This window comes from Sciurus carolinensis, chromosome 9, assembly GCF_902686445.1.
Source record: "Sciurus carolinensis chromosome 9, mSciCar1.2, whole genome shotgun sequence".
NCBI classification, from domain to species: Eukaryota; Metazoa; Chordata; class Mammalia; order Rodentia; family Sciuridae; genus Sciurus; species Sciurus carolinensis.
This window is the reverse complement of record NC_062221.1, coordinates 84,874,696-84,898,102: the sequence shown is the minus strand read 5'-3', so window position 1 is coordinate 84,898,102 and position 23,407 is coordinate 84,874,696. Positions and strand designations below refer to the sequence as shown.

The window sequence follows — 23,407 nt, the reverse complement described above, 5'->3', positions numbered from 1 at the left end:
TTGGTCTTTTGAGAGATGAAGGGAAGGGGTCTGTGGAAGCTGATCAGCCAGAGCGCTGAGATAGGCAGAGGAGGTGGAGTTGAAAGAGGCAGCCTTGCCAAGAGAAGGTGGTATTGTTGCTGCTGTCATTGTTGAGAGAATGTCTATATAAACTCTGCTGTTGTGTACTGTTTTCCCAGTGTTCTGGGAAGAGGGCAAGAAAGCAGAGTAGCATTACTCTCCATTTTCTCAAGTGAGGAAGCCAAGGCAGAAAGATGTTGTCAGTTGACTCAACTGTTAGCACATTATTGGTAGAACTGGCCAGAGTGTGTCTGGACTCTCACACTAGTGCTGTGCCACACAGACTGTAATGATAAAAAACCTTTTACCCATGGAGTGAAATCAATACTGTGGTAGCCCTGACTCCCTGAGTAAAAACCAGGGTCTTATTCTTTCCTTTCCGTCAGGTTACTCAACCTACAATCTGATTTGGGAGCATTCAACTCTGTGGTGCTGTTTGGTTGTGCTCCTCCCTGGACACCAGTACTTGTCCAGGATGGTAGTATACTACTGTTGTCAGGTAGCCAGGTGTGATGCATCATGATGCAAGTTCTTTTTGACGTTCAGGTAATGCTCTACCCCTAAATTTGTTTTCTTCTGAAAGATGCTCTCTGCACCTGACCAAGCCTTCCTCTCTCAAGTTTGCTTTTTCGACTTCTGTTAATACTCAGTTGCCTGACCCTTCTCCCTTTTCCCTGACATTCTTCCAGAAAATTACTGAGACTAGCAAACACTTTCTCTGACTTAATTGGGATCCCACATCTCTGCTGCTCTATTTCCTTAACCTTCTAATTGGTCTTCTGCCTCCAGTCACACCCCAGCCAAGGTCATCCTATACACCACTGGCATAATTACCTACCTACTCCTATGCTTGGAGTTAAAGTCTTGGACTTAAAGTCTTGAGAGTCTCCATTTCCTCTAGCCTAATTTTCAGAGTTCTTAATACAGCATTCCAGTTTTTGTCAGTCTGATTCTTTTCCCACTCTATTCCCGTGGCATCTTACTCTTTAACCACCCGGGGGTAGTCACTGTTTCAAAACACAGAGCACGTATTTGCTTTCATACTTTCCCAGCTATTACTACATATTTCCACACTTTTTTTTTTTTTTGAGAGACGTTCTGGCTTTCCGTCTAGATGTATGTGAGATACTACCGTACTCCTTCCAACCATAGTAAAGACTGTTTTCCCATAGGCCTTGTGATACTCCACCACTATGCATTTACGTAATGCAGATGACCCTGGCACTGGAATTGCAGTGAGTTAAAGCTGAAAGATGGAATTTGAGAGAAGGCTTGCGCAAAGGAGCAGGGAGTGTCTTTCAGGAGAAAAGACAGTTTGGGGGGTAGAAGATTCTACCTGAGAGTTCAAGGACAACACTCTGGCACAATTCTGTAGTCATTATTTTATTCCCCAGCATATGCTGAAATTAAGTGGAATTTAACCTTCTTAAAAAACAGCAGTCTTTGTAGCGTAGTGTTTATTCAATGAGTATAAATAAACGTTTGATTAGCAAGAGGAGGACTACATCACTGAACTACAAAAGGCACATACCTTTTTAATTGTGTGTTTGCCACAGTACCAGGCATTGTGACACTGTGATCTTGTGCCCTACAAAGTAGGAATGGGCCCTAGATAATTCTTACTTTCCAAGCTGCTTACAGTGCATAACTGACTTGATCTTGTTTCATATTGGAAGGCTGGATCACTTTCACATGCCTAGAATTTTCACTATCTGAATTGCTCCTGTGGAAAAAATACTACTTCCTCATAATTCTTAATTATACTAATCATTTCCCTTCCTTGGTTATTGAGAATTATAGCTAAATCAAAGGGAGGATTGAATGTAAGGGAAGTTATGTGGTAACAAATCCCTTTAGCTATTTTAGTTTTTGGGCATATAGCATCACCTAGTGGCTTTATGGATTTATTTCAAGGACTGTTTCTAGAGACAGCTTCTCTGGTCCCATCACCCCCTTATTAAACCACTGCTTAGTTATTGTATTTTCTTTCCTCCTCTTCAACTCTGCATATTGTTACATTTAGAAAGTAAAACTGTTCTAGCATAGGAATGGATGCTTTCACCATAAAAAATGTGCCCCACCTAGCACAAATAGATATTTAAAGTATTTTAAGTGCAAACAGCAAGGCAACATAGTACACACAATCTTTTATACACTTCATAAGATCTTGCACTCTAATGACATAATTAAAATAGGAGCCTTTTGTGGGAATATGCTATCCCTTCTTATAGATAGGATTCCATATTGTTTATCAAGCACATATTATTACTGTATGCACAAATAGATACACCTGTATTCTTATTTATGAAGTGCTCAAGAATGAATCCTACATATATACATGTGCATTGAACCATTTTTTCATTTCTAGATTTTAGAAATTTCTGCCTTCTAATAAAATATTTTGTAATTGTAGAATCATAGCTAAACATATAAATTACTGCATTGAATAGATGCCTTCAGGATAAATTTAGGGCTATTTGCCCTCCTTTAATTTGTTTAAGATAAACTACTATGCTTTAGTTCTTTAGTTTCTCTGTCTGTCTCTCCTTTTCCTCTTGGTGCTGACATTGGTTTCTTCCTTTCACAGCCTTCTCCTTTTATCTTGTCTCCACTCTTGGTTCCTTCGATTTACTGCTTCTATTCTGTGTACTAGAGAGAGTCAAGTAACCAGGTTAGATAACATAGCCTCGGAGGATCCCAGTTCTCTTGGCTCCTAATTTGTTCTGTTTTCATTATACTACATTAATGATGCATATTAAATCCACAGTGCTTTATGGTAAGAATAACTACATTTTAGGAGTACATGATTCACTAGGGTAAAGTGCATGCCTTAGTGATTCTATTCCTGCTCAGTTACCTACTAGACAGCCTTTGTTGTACTTCCTGGTTCAGTCACTGAGATTCTTCATATTCACACATATGCAAAGAATCAAACTGGATAACAGATATTCATTGTGCATCTACTCTGTCTAGTGCATGGTGAGCATGAACATGCATGCATAGCTTCATTTATTTGCAGGATTATAGATACCTTGATAATTACTTGGATCTGAATCTTCCATTCAAATAGGAGTTTTATGTAAGACCATCCATCCTGAAGATTTTCAAAGGATGTCATTTAAATTTTAAACTTTGACTTGTTATATAAGCAAATATAATCTATAAATGACAGAGTTCAATTTTCTTCTTATTAATATGAACTCTAAGCCATAGGGCAATGTACTTCTGCATAAGTGGTAACTGTTTCTCCTACTTCATAGACTCTGAAATAAGAGTGCAGTCACACACTGTATATTGATGTAATGACATTGTAGTCTGCAATGGACTGCATACACAATGGTGATCCCATACATTCTGTTGCCTAGTGATGTTGAAGCCGTCTTAGTCTGTGTTGTGATGTTTGTACAGGATGAAGTCTGAATGATGCAGTTCTCAGAACATAAACCCTGTTGTAAAGCAACCCATGACTCTATGTGTGTAGTTGCTGTCAATGACATTTCATTCCAAGTACCTTTTCTAGATTGGTCACATGCATAACCTACTTAATTAAGTTTTATGACATACTTATACTTTTTATTAAATTACAAGCTTGGTCTTAAATCACATTTTGATTATTTACCAAAATAATATTTAGGAGCCAATATATGATTTCTTCAGAAACCAAGGAAGTGCTGATTTTTTTTTTAATTCCTAAATTAGGAAGAGACATTTTATTCCAATATTCCTTCCAGTGAAGGAATTCCCAAACCTTTGTAGACACTAATTTCAGATTTATTGGCTTTCTTTTTGATGGAGTTTGTGTCTCTTCGGTTGGACATTTGGCACAACATGCCAAATAATCAAGTGGCAATAAGGAGGTTGCAGCCAAACCTCAGGTGGCAGATTAAAGATTCTGAACCTTCTCTCTGGTGCTTATCATTGGGAGAAGGTGACCATTACTCTTTAAAATATCCAAAAGTGACAAATTTTCAAATGCTTGCTCTGCTTAATGGCCTCTGATACTGCTAGAGAAACACATCCTAATATTAATGATGAGGTTCAGTGAGAAACTTTTTAGGAGCATAACCTAGTTGACTGGCAATTATTCCATAGAATTAAGCATCTAATATAATCACTATTGCAACTATGAAAATTAAGCTGAAAAAGATTTATAATTCAGGATAGTTATTAGGATTACAAAAGAACATTCCATAATTATAATATCCTACTTTTATGTGCAAATTACCTATATCCTCAACTTGAGAATACATACAGAATATTAACAGTATTTACGTTTGGGAAGTAACATTGGTAGATATCTTTTCTTTTTTGTTGTTTTTTTTTTCTTTATTCAGATTTTTATAATGAATTTGGATTATTTTTATAGTCAGAAAACAAACCGTTAAAAAAATATGTGAAAGAAGTAGATTTTCTTTGGGTTTTGTGCAGAAAGCAAAGAGACCAAAGGGGGCAGTAACTTTGTATATTTTCCTTTAAAGTAGAAAATAACTATTTTCCCTATACAACCTGACTTCATCATTCAGGAAAGTAGGGAGACAACACATTAATTTGGGATTTAGAAGACCTATTGTCACCTTTCATAAGTTCATTCGTTAAATACTTGATGAAATGTCTATGTTCTCAGGCAGTGTTGGGAAAATGCATTAAGTAGAGCTCTTAGGAGGAGATATACAGTAAACCAATATTGATGTCATGTGATAAGTGCTAAATTAAGAAAAAGGGGATTATTAAATGTTGGGGAAGACAAGTGTCACTTCCCTTTCTGGTCCTCAGGTCCTTCATCTGTAGAATGAGAAGAAATATTGAGGAAACATAGAACATGAAGTAGATTCTTTGGGTTTGGTGGCAGAAAATCAAGAGATCAAAGAGATCATCTTTGTAGATACTTCCTTGGGTGAGGTGCTGTTCCTCTCCTCCTATTTGTGGCATTATTTAGCAGTAAAATGGCCACTTGTATAAAACTACACAGTAACTGCATTTTTAGTATAACGCTACCTTAAATTGGAATAAAACTGTTCTTTCCTCAGCATAGGAATGTTTTAGGTGACATCTGCCTCCTCTTCTCTTCTAGAAGCCTTGCCTGTAAACCTCATGTGTCTTTCTTTGTTTCAGATATCCTCTGGTACTTGCAGGCCTGATATTTCAGAATCCCCTGAATTGCGTCAAAAGTCACCATTGTTTCAGTTTGCCGAGGTAATACGCTGCAGTTTATAATTAATAAGAAAGTTATAATATAACTATGAGTTTATATAATTTTTTTAAGTCACAACTAAATATTATTACATTTAAACCTTATTACCAAATTTTATTCATGGGTAGTAAACTTATGAATAAAATGGAGTTATTAAAAGTAAGACATTTATTACATGTTGATTTGATAAATAAGAAGACTGAATCAACTCATGGTTTTTGCCTAAGCCTTCCCCAAACCTGCCTCCAACTCTGTTTTAAGTCGTAAGTTTCTCTTACTTGAAACTGTACTAGAAGGTTGGTAGTTGTCAAAGTCTTATGTTATGGGTTGGGCCTGTAATGCTCAAAATGCCTTTGACACTGGTTCAGAGAGATGTTAAAAAACACATTATCCTTGATCGTAAACTTATAGATTAAAACTGCTTCCTAAAAATATATTCATTTAGCCTTGAACCCTATATGAGCTCCAATTGACCTCCCCTCCCCAAAACTTTAAACCACCTGATCTTCCCTTGATCATTTGAATTGTCTTTCATTAGACATTCTCTACCAATCTCATCCTTCCTGGCATTGCCCATCCTCTCACAGTTTTGTACATGGGGAACATATTACAGTTCAAAAAAATATTTTTGACACTGTCACAGTAGGCTGTTCCTTTGAAACTGTTTATGATATTCCTAAATACTTTGCTGATGTCACTAAAATGTTATGTATATTTGCTTGTAAGACTCCTTCTCTTTCACTTTTCTGCCTCTGTGAGACCTGCCATGAATTCCAATTGTTTTGTACATTGTTTCTTTAAAAGTTGGGGTTGTAGCTCCGTGGTAGAGCATTTGCCTAGTATGTGTGAAGCCCTGGGTTCAATCCTCAGCACCACATAAAAATAAATAAAATAAAGGTATTATGTTCATCTACAACTAAATATATATATATATATATATATTTTTTTTTTTAAAGTTAATGTAACAGTTTTTATTATGTAGTCCCTTTCAGTTGCAGTTATAGACATGTTGAATGAAGTTGGGCCCAACTTTGAGAGCAGAGATTCTTGGCAAATGATCCCTGGACCCCTAAAGATCTTGTGAAATATCCAAAATTTCATGTGAACACTTTTATCGCCTCTACAGCATACTTCAGATTTCAAGGAGATCTCCGATACTATTACTTCTATTTAAAAGAATAATATTATGGCATTTGCAGATAAATGGATGGAATTGGAGAATAGCATGCTAAGTGAAATAAGCCAATCCCCAAAAACCAAAGGCCAAATGTTTTCCCTGATAAGTGGATGATGATATACAATGTGGGTGAGAGAAGAATGCAGAAACTTTAGATTACTTAGAGGGAAATGAGAAGAGTGTGGGTATGAAAAATGGTGGAATGAGACAGACATCATTGCCCTATATGCATGAATGATTACACGAATGATATGAATCTACATCGTGCACCACCATGGAAACGAAAAGATTTACCTCATTTGTGTACAATGAATCGACATGCAGTCTGTAAAAATAAAATAATAATGATAAAAAAAGATCCTTGGGTAATATGTTCTTCAGGCATTCCTATTCATGTCATTAATAGAAATCTTCCTCTATCTCAACATTTATTTTTAAAAAATTATCCTTTTGTTTGGAACTCATGAAATGCTTTTCAGAAAAGAAGATAGATTAGAATACTGGTTCAGTTTTTTTTTTCACTGCCTGATTTAATTCTTGAAGAAATATATTGTAGGTTAGGCTTTTTATTTTATATAAACTGTTTATTTTCTCTAAGTTTTATAGAGTGTTAGTAGAAATGAAAAGCAATATTTGAATTAAGACCTACTGAGGTTGTAATTCCCAAGACTTCAGGAAAATCCTGTGGGTTTATATTTGCAGCCCATCATACTTGTCCATGGTGTTCATTGGATATTTCAGGGTTTGTGGTTTGAATAAGAAAAATTCTAAACTTTCACCCTTGGTTGTCTTCAAAACACTTGGTTAAATTTTATCCAATTGTGATGGTTGGTTTATGTTTAGTGTGCTAAAGAGGATCTGCTTTTTTTTTTTTTTTTCTTATTTTTGATATTTATTCTAAAAATGCTTATTTGCTTCAAAATACAGTAGAATTAAAATTTTCCTAATGTCTTCGACAGTGAATAAAAATCCATAGTTTCAATCTTTCTCCTAATCCTTTCTCATCCCTAAATTTCACTGCGATACTATATTTTACCATACAACCCCATTTCCCTCACTTTTCTAGAAGATACTTTGTGGTTGAGGTGCATTCATTACTTAGTATCTTTTCATGGAGGTGGTAAACCCAATTACTTGAAGAAAGAAAACTTCAGTGAGACTGGGAATGGGCTGTGACTCACTTTCAACCTGATTTATAACAGGAGAGAAGCGTTATTTCTTTGGGACAAAAATTAAAACTGATCTTGCTCTCAAAATGTTCTTAAAAATATTTCTGCATGGCTCTCAGCAAAGTTTGAGTGAGGTTTCCATGATTACCCAGTAGAAACAAAAGTTCTCCATTAGGAGAATATTAGTTGTGGTGTGACAGAATCTTCTGTCTACTGAGAGGCACAAAAGTATATTTTGTTTGTGTTGAGTGGGAGGATGCAGGTGTCCTAAAAGAAAGAAAATGCTTTTCATACTTAGTGAGCAACTTCTAAGTTGTGATGCTATGCCAGCATGTATATTTTATGGCCTATGTATTTTATGGCTTACATTTTTCTCACCATAACCAGTAGTCTTTTAAAATAGAAATTATCATCATCATTAAATTACAATTGGGAAAAATAAGTTTAGCTAAGCTGCCTGGGTCATGTAGCTGGTGAGTCACATAGCTAAGATTCAATCCCAAAAACCCTGACCCACATCCATGTGCTCCAAAAGGTTTATTGCTGCCTCTATGAACAGAGCAGCTTGCTCTCATAGGGGTGACATAGGGGTGAGAGAGAGTGGTTTTCCTTGTAGCCTCCAGCTTTAAATAATATATTCTTTGAAAATCATAGAAATATAAAAATTTATTTCCATAGGTTTCCTTAGTTGCTGTTTGATATATACCTGATACCTTTACAAGGGACATGGCGACTAAGCCAGACTCTGTCATTTGGTTCTTTCCAACCATCTGTTTTTAAAAACATGGCCTTTGTCTTCTGTTATCATTTATAGTGTTCTTCTAAAAGGGATTGAGGGTGATGATTCATGTCTCAATCTTTATCAGTGTCTGCAGTGGAAATATAAGGCAGAATCTAATAGTCTGATATGGGAAAATGTCCTTGTACGTTAAAAATAACTTGTTTCCTTTCAGATATCTTCAAGTACATCCCACCCTGATGCTCCTACAAAACAGTGTCAAGCATCAGCCTTGTTTCAGTTTGCAGAGGTAAAGCCGTCTTTTTCTTTTTTTTTTTTTTTTATGCTTATTGCACTCAGAAAACATTTATCTCAGAAACTACTGAAATGGAATTTTAATGATGTACAGTCAACTTTAAGCGTGGCTCTTGCCATTATTAATGTAATACAAAGAATATTTATGGCTCTTTGCTGCCTTTGGTATAATCATAGTCGAGTCAGCTCCAGATTTCATACCCATTTTATAAACATTTATTAAAGAGTTCATTCAGAATAGGCACTTACCAGTAATTCATTTATTTTATTTTACCTTGTTTTTAATTTATCTTAAAAGCTTAAGAACAACTGCTATCAACATGAAGGCCAGAGGATTCCAATTTGTTAAATGTTTCCAATAGTGAAATTAGATGCTATAATTCATGAATAACTCTCCCAAAGCAGATGCAGTGGTGAATATGACCTGTTAAATCATCAGCACTTCACTTTCGATGTGATGTAGCTGCAGCCAGTGTTTTTATTAGCACTTAATCCCTGACTTTGATCAGGTCAGCTCTTTCAGGATCTCAGATTTCTTCAGTTTGTCAGCCAGACAGAGCACATGCTAGAGAGTATTTTCTTGTTGGTATTCTGAGGAAGCAAATCTGATATGCTTGATTTTGCCACAGAACCCTGGCCTCAACCATATGCTTGATCCTATTGAGCACTGTGTGACAAATAATAAATCATATACGGTTCATGAAAATAAGATGCTGTCTGCTTTAGGTCTTTCTCCTTTTTCCTTTTTAATCTAACAAAAAATGCATATCAGAAAGTAAGCAGTTTTTAATAGGATTGAGAGAAAATGACAAGTAGGACTGTTTTGTTTAATATTGATGTATTGAATTACTGTGATTCATTTGAATAAAGATGACTGCATAAATGAAATGTAAAATGATATCCTTTTGGCAGGAGAAAATCTAGCATCTTCCTTTGAAAAGGAGAAAAAATTACTCAGCTTGTATCCACTCCCCCACCAACCACCACAAAACACTGCTTCCTCTTTGGGATGCTTCTGTCAGCCACTACGACTTTGTGTCAGCAGTGGCCTGCTTATGTGTTAGGCTTCTTTACCACACTATTTGCTTTAGTTGCTGAGGACTATTATATAAAACTGCTAACAAAAATACATAATGTTATCATTTCATAAAGAACAATTTGCTTGATGAATCTGAATAAATTAGGATTTTATTATAATTTTCCATTCTGATAAATAGGCTGTTGTTTTCAGTGTCTGGGAAAAATAGTGTTGTTTAATAGCACATCTTTTTCTCCAGTTGTCAGCAGCCATTGATCTGTTCCTAATAAGTTTTTAAAAGAGTTAAAAAAGAATTTTGGCATGTTGAATGAGGTTATTTTTAATATTGATAACTGAGCTAGTTTCCTCCAACTTTTCAGAAACATTTCCTTGAAAACAGAATTTGCCATGTATTCTGTTTGATTAAATTCTCCACTCCGTAGCATGAATATTAGAAAGGTATAGTGGCTCAACTTTGACACACCTAATATTTGCATAGGCATTAACTACCAAGAGTATTCAACTTAATGTAAAATGTCAATGTGAGATAACTGAACTGGTCTTGGTGAGTGTCTACAGCATGATTAGATGTTAAGAAACATTCCATCATCAGATTCATTAGGAGCCCCTGAAGCCCTGGGGCAGCTCCGAGGGACCACTTTGATATTTTATTAGCACTGTCCTGTGATTCTGCAGAATGAGATCCAATACCTCTCAAAGTAATTCGTCTTTGCTGCTCAGCACACTCACTCTTCAGCAGACTAGAAGATTTTTTTCTTTTCTCTTAATTTTACTAAGTTTCTTTTTTTTTTAAGTATTTTTTTTTTTTTTAGTTAATGGACTTTATTTTATTCATTTATATGTGGTACTGAGAATTGAACCCAGTGCCTCACACATGCTATGCAAGTGCTCTACAACTGGGTCACAACTCTAGCCCCTAAGTTTATTTTCAGAGGAAGAAAAGAACTTCTTCCTTGAGAGAATCATGCAGGTGACATCCCAGATGTTGTCCCACTGCTCAATAGCACTTGTCACTGGGGTCTTTTGTTTTTTTGACATAAACTGTATGCAGAATTTGAAGAAGCTTAATATTGTTTATCTGAAAACTTATTAGGAGCTGTTTGAATTGATTGTAACATAGGAAAGCATGCATGATGGAAAACCCAACATAATATGAATAATGTAAAAAATTATTTTCTGTTATGCTCTTAAATTCAATGCAGTCCTCTCAACACTCAGGTTATTACTTTTCCTAGTTATGTTTTGCATAGGTTGATAATACAAGCCCTTTCAATTTCTAAGCAAATTAAATAAATTGTGGTATCTTTGGTTATTTAGTTTTAAATATTTTGTGTGTCATGTAAGAGAAGTTCATGTTACTCTAAGGATATATAATCTCTCTAGTCATTTTCCTCTTATGACAAAGAGAACCCTAAGTTTCAATCTCGATCTGACCTACCATCAGCCCAATACCGGGCTGGTTTATTTAAAGCTAAAAAGAACTAATTTAATTAGGTGAACTAATAAAATTATCTACTGAAATCTTATATGAGCATGTGTATTGCAGTAGAAACAAAATGGGCTATAATTACTATGATGATATACCTACAGCTCTATAATTATCCATGATACACCATCACCTTTGAGAAAACACAAAATCTCATGAAATTCTTGTTCTAATTAGTTTTGTGGCAGTTTTGCAAACTTTATAAAATACATCAGTGTCACCTAGAAGGCTAGCTGAACCCCACTCGAGTTTTTGATTTATCAGTGGGAGTGTGGCCTGAGAATATCCAACAGGTTTCCTTTTTAGGAAACTACAGCTTAAGATCACTTATCTCTAGTTATCTTTTTTTAATCCCCAAATTATTAAATTATGACTGTTTCAGCACTCTACTATGTCTGTATGTCCTCACTGGGAGGAGGTGGAAGAGAGAGAGGATGGGTGTATAATTTGTTTATAACCCCATCCCTTTTCAGAGGGATTCCCAGGTGATTATCGCCTAGTTAGAAATGAGTGTTCTTATAGCTTAGGAATCAATTAGGTCTTTAATGTACTTACTTTTAAATATTATTTTAAACCAGGCATCCAAAAATCTTCAAACTGTTTCTACTAATTTCACTTACAAAACTCTTGGAAGAGATTTAGCTATATCATCTCTTAGAAATGGGTCATTTATTGTGTAATATATTGTCCAAGAAACCTATTTTTTAAAAAAACCAATAAGCCCTGGGCACTTCTTTGGGTTGAAATAGGTTTTGTTGAGTGTTTTCTTTCACATATAGTTTTGGGTCTCTGCATTGCAAACTGAGAAGGATATTTCTTTCCTTAACCAAATATGCTAATTTTAAAGCCATCGAAGTTATAACCTTTATGGAACCAGGAAACTCAGTTAAAGCACATTTTGTTTATAGATTCCTTATGAATATTTACATTAAAGGGAAGAAAATAATATATCTACTTTATTGGATCTAGAAAGAAATAGGAATGCAGACACTTGCTTCCATCCTCCCATTTCCACCTGTCTCTTATTCCTTATTGATACTTGTATTTCATCCAGATTCATCTTGGCCCATTCAATTTGCTATTACTCTGTTTCCAGGCTCTTTTATTCATTAAGTGATCAGAATGAGTTCTCTGTCTGCATCTTTTATTGTTTACAGGTAGAATGTCACATGAGTCACTTTTTAGATCTGGTTTACTGAAGACTGATGACCAAACACAAAGAGAGGAGGAGCTATTGTTTTCCATTATTTATCAGTTCTAAAAGCCATGACCAATTCACATACTCTTTTTCTGCTCTGTGGCTGAAGTATATCTTTGCATTGAAAAATTACCTATTTACTTAAATATATAGAGAGCTAATTTAGGTGGTTCAGAGCTAATTTAGATTTGGACTTTAAAACTTCCCTCAGAAGATACGGTCAATAAAAGTACAAGCATAATCTCAACAAATTTAAGATTCCATCACAGCTGGATATAAGCATTAGGTCCAAATTTAAAACATTTCATTTTCATGAATACCGCAGTAAGTTATGGAATATTACACTCCATAAAAACACCATATGCTTACACTGCAGCTAATTAGTGGACATATTATGTGTTTTATTGGAACTGTTAATACTTCTTTAAAGGTAAGGAAAACTCTTCATCCTCATATTGTTCATTTGTCTTTGATTTTGTTTGTCATCACTAATTATGATCATTTTCTCTAAGACTACAATGTTGATACCCTTCATGATTGCAAAAAATTCCACCATTACCTACTTTTATTCTGATCATTACCACCAGTTGGTGCATTTCTCCACCTTAGGCAGCCATAAAATCAGTAATTTAATGTCTACAGTGGTAATTTTTCTTAGCACTTTTAAACCTTACCTCATGTACTGTTGCACCTACCCTTTTGCCAGCCCTTTATGGATGAGTACTGTTTATCTGACCATTACATAAAAGTCAAAATAGAGACTAAAATGGAGTTAATACACTGACAAGCACCATCCAATATGAGGAAAGTAAAAGCATGGTCATGAATGTAACTATACAATATAACCACTAGTGACCCCACCCACCAGCAAATATGAACTTCTCCATTGCGGGTCAGTCATTGAAAACTTACATTAACTATGTTCCTCTTATCTGAAAGGATGCATATGTCTCTTAAGTAGGATATTATTAGCAGGGGTGAGCAGTGGCAATACCAGAAATCAGCATTGTGCAAGCAAGTGCCTAAAATCAAAACTATCAGTCTAGATGACAGTACTGATAGAACATGTGTGACATAAAAGAGAGCTCTGAGACAAAACCCTGAGGGGGAAAACACATTTAAAGACACTATAGAAAGAAGAGCTAGCAAAGGAGAGTGACAAGACGTGAGCTGAGCGGTAGGACCCTACTGTAGTAATAGAATCCCAGGAAAGAGTTTCCCAAAAGAAAGATGACCAATGTCAGGTGCTACAGAGAAATCCAGATAAGATTAAGCCATCACAATTAACATCTGTCCAGTTTTCCACCAACCCACCACCCCAGTAAGAAGTTAAAAGACATTTTTAGGAAACACATCTTTATGTGACACCACCTAGTCATTCCACAAAAAATTTATTGTCAGGAGATTCCAGAAGTGTTGGAACTTCCTGCACATCCCATTTTGGAAGTCAGGGTTCCCAGCAACCTTAAGCATTTAAAATCTCACCCTGCCGTACCTATAAATAGGTAAAAATCCTCCCAGAGGCAATAAGGAAAACTGTTCTGATTAACATGGGGAGTCCTTTTGGAAGGCAAGGAACTATCTCAAGCCTCTTCACTCTGTCAGACAGCTGTGCTTTAAGAGAAGGAGAGCAGATAATGCATCTGTTTAGTTTGTAGTTCTTCACTAAGCCTCTCTGTGTGCCATGCTCTGCATTAGGCATAAGATAATGTGGTAATAACAAACAGCCATGGAGCAGAGGCCTATGCAACAAAAGCGACAGCAGAGGGAGCCAGTGGGAGAACTAGAAAAACAGCTTGGGCTGTGTAGTGCCACTCTGCTCTGTCGTTCAGCTATTCTTAATTGTGCAACAAGTATAATATTCTACAAAGGACTAAATCTATAAGTAGTATCCTCAGATACTTATTATCGCTTAGATACTTATTTAGTATCTAATAATCCCTTCTGTTCTGCAACTTCAATTTCAAAGAACTGGTGTCTACGTTCACTACCTCTTTTCTTAAGTCACTAAGAGTCAGTGATAATGAGTTTGTTTTCTCTTAGTCTAATGATACATAATTGAATTCAGCTTGTCTAGAAAAAGTAGAAGTTACATTTATCAGTAGTATCCTCAGATACTACTTATAGTTGTTTAAGTCTGCTTAATTTCAGTGTGTAACCAATTTTTGGAATTGTACTAAAAGGGTTTATATTTACTAGTGTTGATGATAACTCATTAGTACTAATTGTATCATACATTGAGAGCATAATTCTGACCTCAGCACTGTGCTGCTCATTAACATGAAATCTTATCTTCACATGTGATACAGGACAGGTATTGTTTATATTTTGAAGGTAAAGTAAATGAGGCTCAAAGTCTTTATTATTTGAATTAAATCCACAAAGCCAAAAGTAATGAAGGCATGTCTGTCCAGCACATAGGCCATATCCCTTCTGTTCTGCAACTTCAATTCAAAGAACTGGTGTCTACGTTCACTACCTCTTTTCTTAAGTCACTAAGAGTCAGTGATAATGAGTTTGTTTTCTCTTAGTCTAATGATACATAATTGAATTCAGCTTGTCTAGAAAAAGTAGAAGTTACATTTATCAGTAAATATTTGGCCAGAGGAAAATATTCCAAACTTCAGAAAGATTGAGCACCATGTTGTCTTCCAATAGAAAGTAAATGATTATAGTAAATATGGGAGAACTCTGTTAAAACTGATTGCACCAGGAAGAAAGCATCCTCATGACTTTCTTAAACTTGACCTTTTATGATGGGCTTTGTAGGTGATTAAGTACATCTTATACAAAGGCCTCTACTCAGCAGGAATTCTTGGGAGAATTCACTCTACCTGCAAACTCCCAGTCCTTCCTGGAGCTGACAACTCTGTAGAATCCCCTGTGGGTCCTGGATGTCACCTATAAGGATATAGTCATCAGGCAAGATTGTCTCCTGAACAGAGTTGAGAAACAGCTCTGTCTGAACTGGGAAAGAATTCAGAATCACAAAGAACTTGACTATAGCTAACCATAATAAAACTTTTCCAGGAAAAGAATGCATATATCTTTCTTAGCTCTTACTGAGGCTAGAAACTGAAAATGAAGTTTTCATATAAAAACAAGAAAGGGCAGTGTTTTTCATATTTTATCTGTGCCCAGACACCATTTAACCAAATTTTCCAGAAGAATATGCAGTCAATGTAATGTTATGCATACCAGTGTACCACAACATAGCATAGGTCCTTAACTGTAAAACTTAGAGTCATGTCCTTGATTATCAGTCTTCAAGTGTACTTTAGAGCATACTTGAAACACCACCAGGGTCAGTGTCTCTGTAAAACTCTTAGTTTCCCTAACTCCTATCATATTGCCTAGCATATATTCTCAAAAAAAGAAAAAAAATACTGTCAATTTACTTGATGCTATCTTTCCATAAAGATCCCAAATATTTTCTTAAAAATTAACTCTGAAGTGTACTTATGATATTCTCATAATCTAAGGAAATTTCTTAAACGTGTGTGGATAGAAAGCAAAGATTCTGGTATCATAATTAATGTTCTTTATGTCAATTGTTTTCAATATAGATCTCTTCGAACTCTTCACAGTTGGGTGGTGCTGAGCCTGTAAAACGCTGTGGGAAGTCTGCACTCTTTCAACTGGCAGAGGCAAGTTACTGTGAATATATTGAGATAAGACCTCAGAGGCAGAAATTACAAAATAATTATAACTATTTCATAAACTGTACCATCTCACCTTTGACCATAAAATGTGTTATATCTAATTTTCAACAATGAGAGAGTTAACCTTTAATTTATAAAAAAGGAATTTCACTACTAAAAGTCATTAAGCATTAAGAAAGGTTATACAGAGATTTTCAAAGGTACTATTTTAAAGGAAGGTCGTTTTTGTCTCATTGGTTAAGTCAGTCCAGTGGAGCACAGAATAACCCAGGTGTTATGGTTTGGATATGAGGTATCCTGCAAAAGCTCTTGTGTTCATAGAGAAAAGTTAAGAGGTAAAATGATTAGATTATAAAAGCTGTGGACCTTCCTAGTGGAATGGGCTGACTGGGTGGTAATTATAGGCAGGTGGGGTGTGATTGGAAGATGTGGGTCACAGTGGGTGTGCCTTGGAAGGTTCATCTTCCTTGTGTCCTTCTAATTTTTGGCTACTGTGAGCGGAGCAGCATCCTTTCACCATGCCCTTTTGCTGTGATGTTCCACCTCACCTTGGGCCTTGAGCAGTGAACTCGGCTGACCGTGGACTAATCCCTAGAACTGTGAGCCAAAATAAACTTGTCCTCCTCCAGGTTGTTTTTGTCAGGCATTTTAGTTACTTCAAGAAAATGCTGACTAACATACTAGGTTACTTTCCTCTTCTCTGTTCTCTGAAATCATCTGTAAATCTCTAGAAGGCATTACTTTTAACCCAGGTTGATGTTTTAGTTTTTTTTTTTTTTTTTAAGTGAAAGATTCATTGGCATGGTCTAAAGTCAATTTTTTATAACACATTAACACTTGTACTTTTTGATGTGACATGGGTATAAAATGCTTTTATTCCATTGACAAAGAAAAAATGCGCTTTTATAAAGCCTGCAAGGGGCAGAGCCCTCACTTGGCGGGCAATGGGTCAGGCAGGAAAGTGCCAGAGCAGTCGTTGGTGGGCATGAACAGTGGCTTGCTCTGCCAGGCTTGGCCACTCTGTCTCAAGGGAACATGTGGAACGAATGTCCTCAGCACCAGGATACTAAAGAAAGTTTTCTCAATTGGTGCAAATGAATTAGGAAGTACAGAGTGAATGAATGATAAAAAAACTTTTTTATCCAAACCTGTTCTCTCAGGATTTTCTCCCATTCAGTTTCCTCTGAGCTCTTTTGTGATATGGTTCTCTCATACATTCTTTGTAATGTATTGAGCTTAATGAGGTGACAGAAGATTTTCTAAAATTTCTAAGTTTTATGGTAGTTTGTATCATAAACATTTGGAAGTTTTAAATATCTTTAAATTAGGCTTTTAAAACCCAGCCAGATCCCTATTAGAAATATAAAAATAAAAAGGCCTGAGATAGTAGTGTATATAAACAGTGGAACAAACCCGCCCATTGTTGTCTGATACTGAACTAACGTGCTGCTTGTGTAAGACAAATTCAGACCCAAATGGAGGGCTGCAGAATGAGTGGAAAACTCAAAGAAAAACTTAGGGAGACAGCAGGGAATTGTTCTAAAAAGAACTGCATGAGTCACTGTAAACTTCTACCTCACACACAACTGAAACAGTGAGGATCCAACAAAAGAGGGTTGCTTTGGAGTTGAACTTGTAAACAAATCTTAGTAAACAAAGAGACCAAAGGTTATGAATTTTCTAAACTGTTAAGATTATTAAGACTAGGCTTTTGAAGGAAGTAACTGTTTTTCTTGAATGATAATAGGTGTGTGGGGGTCTCTGTTTTTCTGGTTATATAATTTGTATATGTGTGTACATGTACATATATACAAACATAACTTGGTTACTTAAGTATTAACACTAATTTATAAAACAAACTATCTTTCAACATGCAATATTTATTTTTATTAAACCTTTTTTTGTTAGAAATGTGTGAACCTTTGGGATACTTAGCTGTGAGCAGTGCTAAATGAATTTGTCTTTTCATTTTTTTCCAGTTATAAAAAAAAGGATTCCTTATTAAATCAGAGCTCATTAAAAAGAACATTCTTCTAATTTGTAGGGATGCATCCCAAATATGAAGCAGATGCTATGGTTTAACAGATGTTTCAATGCTGGAATCATAATTTAAAGGGGTAAAATGACTGAAATAAGCTTATTCCAATTATAGCAAATCAGCTTATACTCAGACTCAGTTTTTTATAATATTTGAGTAAAAATATATGCTTTTGATGAAACAGGGTTGCTAAAAAATAATTCACCTAGAAACTGTTCTCACATTATTATTTGCACCACATGAATATGATGCCACAATACCAAGAGTGCATTTTAGAATAACTTCCTAAAGCCTTTCCAGCTTCTGATTAAACATAGATAATGTGTACAATGGATTAATCAACATTACCAAATGATTACTAGTAGATAAATGCATCCTTAATTTTTACTCGATTTTTCTTCAGCAAAATAGAATATTTAATTATTCGCATGCCTCTTTATAAGAAAGTAATTATAACAGGATATTGAGGAGGATTTTTCCTGTTGAGTAAAAACCTGTGCTATTACCTGGAATCTGAAGAAGACAACTTTATGTTTATATATTCCAAAAGGAAATTCACCAAGAAATACCTTCCAATTTGAACTGGACCTGTCTCATGGGATTTATAATCCGATTATTACCCCTTACACTTTGAGATACCTCTCATCCCCACTGCAACCCCCAAGTCATCTTAGGTTGAGGGGACATGGGCATTTCAGTCATCTGGAGCATCATGATGTTTCTCTGTCCTTGGGAGGAAAGGATAAGTAACTTCTCTTCTTTACCCCTGCCCCATCAAGGGAAGTGTAGGTAGCTCCAAGAGAACCACTATTAAAGACTGAGGGAGGAACAATCAAGAAGTATCTCCTCATTCTTTAGCCAGAAGCAAGAAATGTTTTGGACATAAATTCATTGTGGCATCTTTTACTTAATCCACCCAGGTAAAAAAGAGAACAAAGGATATTGGCAGCAGTGAGAGACTTTGAAGGGCCCGCTATATTCTTTGTTTTAGCATTGTAAAGATGCGTGTTTCTCAGTGTGTCAAAATGCATTCTACTGTCATGTATAACTAATTAGAACAAATTAAAAAAAAAATGCATGTTTACCAAAGGTCAAGTGAATACACAGGAAGTAGATTAGTTTGATCAGGTAAGAGGCCGCTGGATAGTAATGGGGAGGAATTCATAGATAGCAGACCTGGGACAGTCTTTCACACCAGGGAAAAATATAATGGAAATGCCTTTTCTGGGGACATTGAAGCAGTCCCTCTGGAAAAGTAGAATTCAACTGGTTTGCATCAATCAGCCTTTTTGATGCTAAAACACCAAAATACTTCTACTACTAGTAAAAAGCTTGTGACTCAACCCCCTGGAGTATCTGTGTCACAACTTGGCCAGCATCCCTAAGCTACCCTAGTTCTTCCAACAACTGCAGGATACACCAAGGAACCTACAAGACCATGTTCCAGCCCTGTAGCCACATTCCTTCTGATAATTGGCATGCCCACCTATTAAATATTTTAAATATCACCCTTTCCTATACATTCCCCTGAGGAAGTCGTGAACTCTTTTATAAAGTTAGCAGGAACCACAAAATAAAGACATAACCATGGGCACTTAGTTAGTTTTACCTCATTGTCTTCTATGACTAAACCAGAAGCTTTAGGCCTTGTGAAAGGCCAGAAATTGGCTTAAAACCAAGCACTTAACTCTTCCCCAACCACACTCCTGTAGGCTGGAATGGTAGGAAAAGTGAACGAGCAGATATTCCAAAGCCAGGGTTGTTGCTTAACTTTCTTCTCTTTGACAAGCAGTGAGAAATGTTTTAGGCACTGCTGTGATTTGTACCTACCTGAGCAGGAAAAAGAAAATAGGATGAAGTTGGCAGCAGGCACAGAGAGGCTTGGATAGGCCTGTACTCTTGGTTATGATGTTATAAGGACCTCCCTATATTCCCATGGTTCTGAAGCCAAAAGATGCCCTAGGGAAGGGTCCGATTTAGGCATATGATTGGCATTTTAATGGGTAGACTTTTAATAGCTGAAAATATTTAATAACTGAAAATTCTGGGATTCATTTCACTTGTTTTAAAGGAATTTCTCAGATTTCTGCTGAGGTCAGGGAATTAAGAAAAATACAGTGCTTTCTGTTTGAACCCCCCCATGAGGTTTGTAGTGTTCACTTAATCAATTAACCTAAGTTATGCAAATACTATAATATACTGATTTCCATTTGTTTGGAAATGAGTTAGATAAGGTTATATAAAGATCAACAGAGTCTCCTTCCTGGTGTGGTCATCTTGTATCATAGTTGCTTTAGTTTGAAGACAGTCTGAAGAAATTCAGAGATAACTACCTGTACATTTCAGTAAAGAAAATTATATACTTAAAGACCACCATTGTCTAATTAATAAGTGGGATAGTTTATTTATTCTAACAGACAATAATTATCAGGGTTTACGCCATACCAATAACAGTGTGGCTACTAAAGTTACCTGCAAATGTATGTACACACATATTTTAGTTCATAAGAACCAAAATCTGTAAACCACGTAAGGTCAGGGGTATAGGAGCACTTTGTCTTCAGAGTACGAAGTATGTAGTGTGGAGTAGTGACTGAGTGCAAACCTAAAAATACTGTTGTTAGTTTTATTCATAATTCAAAGTAATTTTAAATATACTTCAGATTAAAATTTTTAGATTTTTTTAGCAGATGAATTTTATTTTCTAACCTAAGATAATAACTGACATGAATATCTATTTGCATCAGGCATTGTTTTAAGAACTTTTTGTGTACCAATTAATTCTCAGAACTGTCCTCTGAGGTGAATGGTATTATCATTCTTCTTTTACACATTAGGAAACTAAAGGACAGAGAAGTTAGGTAACTTACTTAAGGTGATATGGACAGTGTTAGAGTTCAGGTAGGAACCCAGATAGTCTGTCTCCATATGCTGGGATGTTCTGTTGCCTCGTTTTGATGAATATTTTTAAAAGACTGTGCATGTTGCTTCTTATAGGCATGTGCATATTATAGAAGTCTTATGGAAGACAGCTTACTCCTACACATATATGTATGGCTGAATAAGATGACAGATGTTCAAGACTGCTGTCAAAGAAATGGAGCTTATATTTCCTTTTTAGAAACCGTCTGTACTTTTGAAACTGCCACAGATACATCTTACACCCTTAAATATATGCCTATTCGTGAGCATACTTTGGGAAGGTGCTGAGTATTATAGGAAATTTTGGTATACAACCCCTGTCCTAGAGGAGCTTACTGTCTAGGTGCAGAGAGAGAATATATTGAAAGTTACAGAGTAAGAAATGAATAAATAGTGCAAATTATTTTACAAGGAATTGTGCACTTAAGAGTGATACATAAAGTGATGTGTGAAACTAAAAAAGATAGAAATTAGTATTAGCAGAAATGTTCTGGGGACCAAGCACAAAGAAGAGAGCATTAAAGAACATTAAGATGGTTCTTGATAAAGGAGTCATTTAGAAACAACCAGAAGTTGAAAGTAGCAACCTTTGGGCCACATCTATTCAGCAGGGATACTTTATTTGGCACACATTTTGTTGACCTGTATCATATTTTACATTTCAATTAGTGGCTAGTATTTAAAAATTATATTTCAAATAAATGTAGCTTTCTGACTGCTCCTAAAAATTTAGAGGATCTGCAGACACAAGGTCAGGCTTCCTCTGTGAGAATAATTGGTCAGAGCTGATTAGTGGTTGCCCTCTTTGGTATTTGCTCTCCAAATGACACTGTCCTCTCCCTTTTCTGATGAGCGCTGACTCTTGAGGCCAGTAAAAATTGCCATCATCTACTTAATACTTGCCTACTTCTCTTTTTCATACCTGACCACATAAAGTGGAGATTGTTACTCATGCATAAATAAATATAGAGATGGGGGAGATAAAGAGACAAAGCAAGCAAAGGAGATCGTTAGATGGCAATAAGCAAATCAAATAGGCAAGAGTAGAGGTCTGCATTAGGAGATTTATGAAAGATGAAGGTAGTGTGTAGCTTCCAGTCAGATTGGAAGGATATTTAGTGCAGAGCAAAGAAATTTATCCTTGAAAATAATGAGGAGCCATTGAAGATTTGTCAGTTATATGCAGGAGAGCGGGACATGGAGAGATGCTCCTGGCAGCTGTGCAGAGTAGAAAACCTCCTTGGGCACCAGATCTTGGAGGAGCAGGCAGTGGGAATAGAAGGCAGAAACAGATAACGAGCAGTTTTGAGGGTTTTCAGTTGAATTGGGTGATTGAATAGAAGTGAGAAGCAAAGGAAAAAAGAAGAGTTGACTCCAACTTTTGACATTGAGTATGAGATAGAAGGATAGCTTCAAGAATTTTGACCCTGATTTTGGAACCCTACTTCAGGAAGCCCAGATGTGTGCAAAGGGTAAGATGTTACTCTAATAGAAAGGAAGAGATGAAAGATGTTGAGAGGGAAGAGACAGTTGAGGAATTCGCCATACTAGATGAGTCAAGAAGAGAGCAAATTGCTAGCTAAGTAGTTGAATTTGGAAAGCAGATACATGTGTTCCTGTGAGCACAGAAGAAAGAAAGGTGAAAAAAAAAAAAGACAGTCACCAAGTTTGGTCTGCTGTATTACTCACATGTGAAAAAGAAAAATTATGGGTCTGGTGGGCGCAAGGGAAGTGGAAAAGTTATCATTGAAAAACAATGAAGACATTTTCAGAGGGCTCAACCTCTTACCTTTTCTTAAATTCTCACTTACTAAAACCACTTAAAATCAAAGATAGGTAAAGATGAACTACTTCTAGCAGCTGTAAAAATGTTATTATTACTATTATAATTTTCAATCATAGAAAATTATTGCTCATTTTTAAAAAGCCACTGTTGCTGGATGTGGTGATGCACTCCTGTAATCTCAACTACTACAGAAGCTGAGGCAGGAGGAACAGAAGTTTTTGGCAAGCTTGGGCAACTTAATGAGATCCTGTCTCAAAATAAAAGTGCTGGGGGGTGTAGCTCAATGACAGAGTGCTTATCTAGAATTTGTGAGGCTCTAGATTTGATCCCCAGTACCACAGGGAGGGAGGGGAGGGAGCCAGGGAAGAAAACAAGGAGAGATATCCCATGAATAATCTTACTTGACTGTGTTCCCTCCAATCTCATTCTGTCACTGACAGTTACTGGTTGTATTTGATTGAAATATGATTCCATTTGAATTTTCTTATGTTATCCATGTGTATTATCCTTTCCAAAGACCCCAGGAACAGAACATAAACCTGCTGGTGTTACTTCAGTTCTTCCTAGAGTTGTTGTAGAAATGAATTATCATACTTAAACTTCTTTTAAGAAGACCTTTTATTTGAATATGATATGTTTCTTATCT

The 23,407-nt window shown here is 36.0% G+C and overlaps 1 protein-coding gene across 9 annotated transcripts in view; it reads left to right on the top strand.

Moving 5' to 3' along the window:
• Positions 1 to 23,407, top strand: part of Bbx (BBX high mobility group box domain containing) — a 246,833-nt gene that overhangs the window by 182,935 nt on the left and 40,491 nt on the right. For all 9 annotated transcript variants that reach the window (XM_047563432.1, XM_047563431.1, XM_047563430.1 and 6 more), the window contains 3 exons: positions 5,173 to 5,253; positions 8,551 to 8,625; positions 15,920 to 16,000. In XM_047563432.1, coding sequence (XP_047419388.1) covers positions 5,173 to 5,253; positions 8,551 to 8,625; positions 15,920 to 16,000 — 237 coding nt within the window. The remainder of the gene's footprint in view (positions 1 to 5,172; positions 5,254 to 8,550; positions 8,626 to 15,919; positions 16,001 to 23,407) is intronic.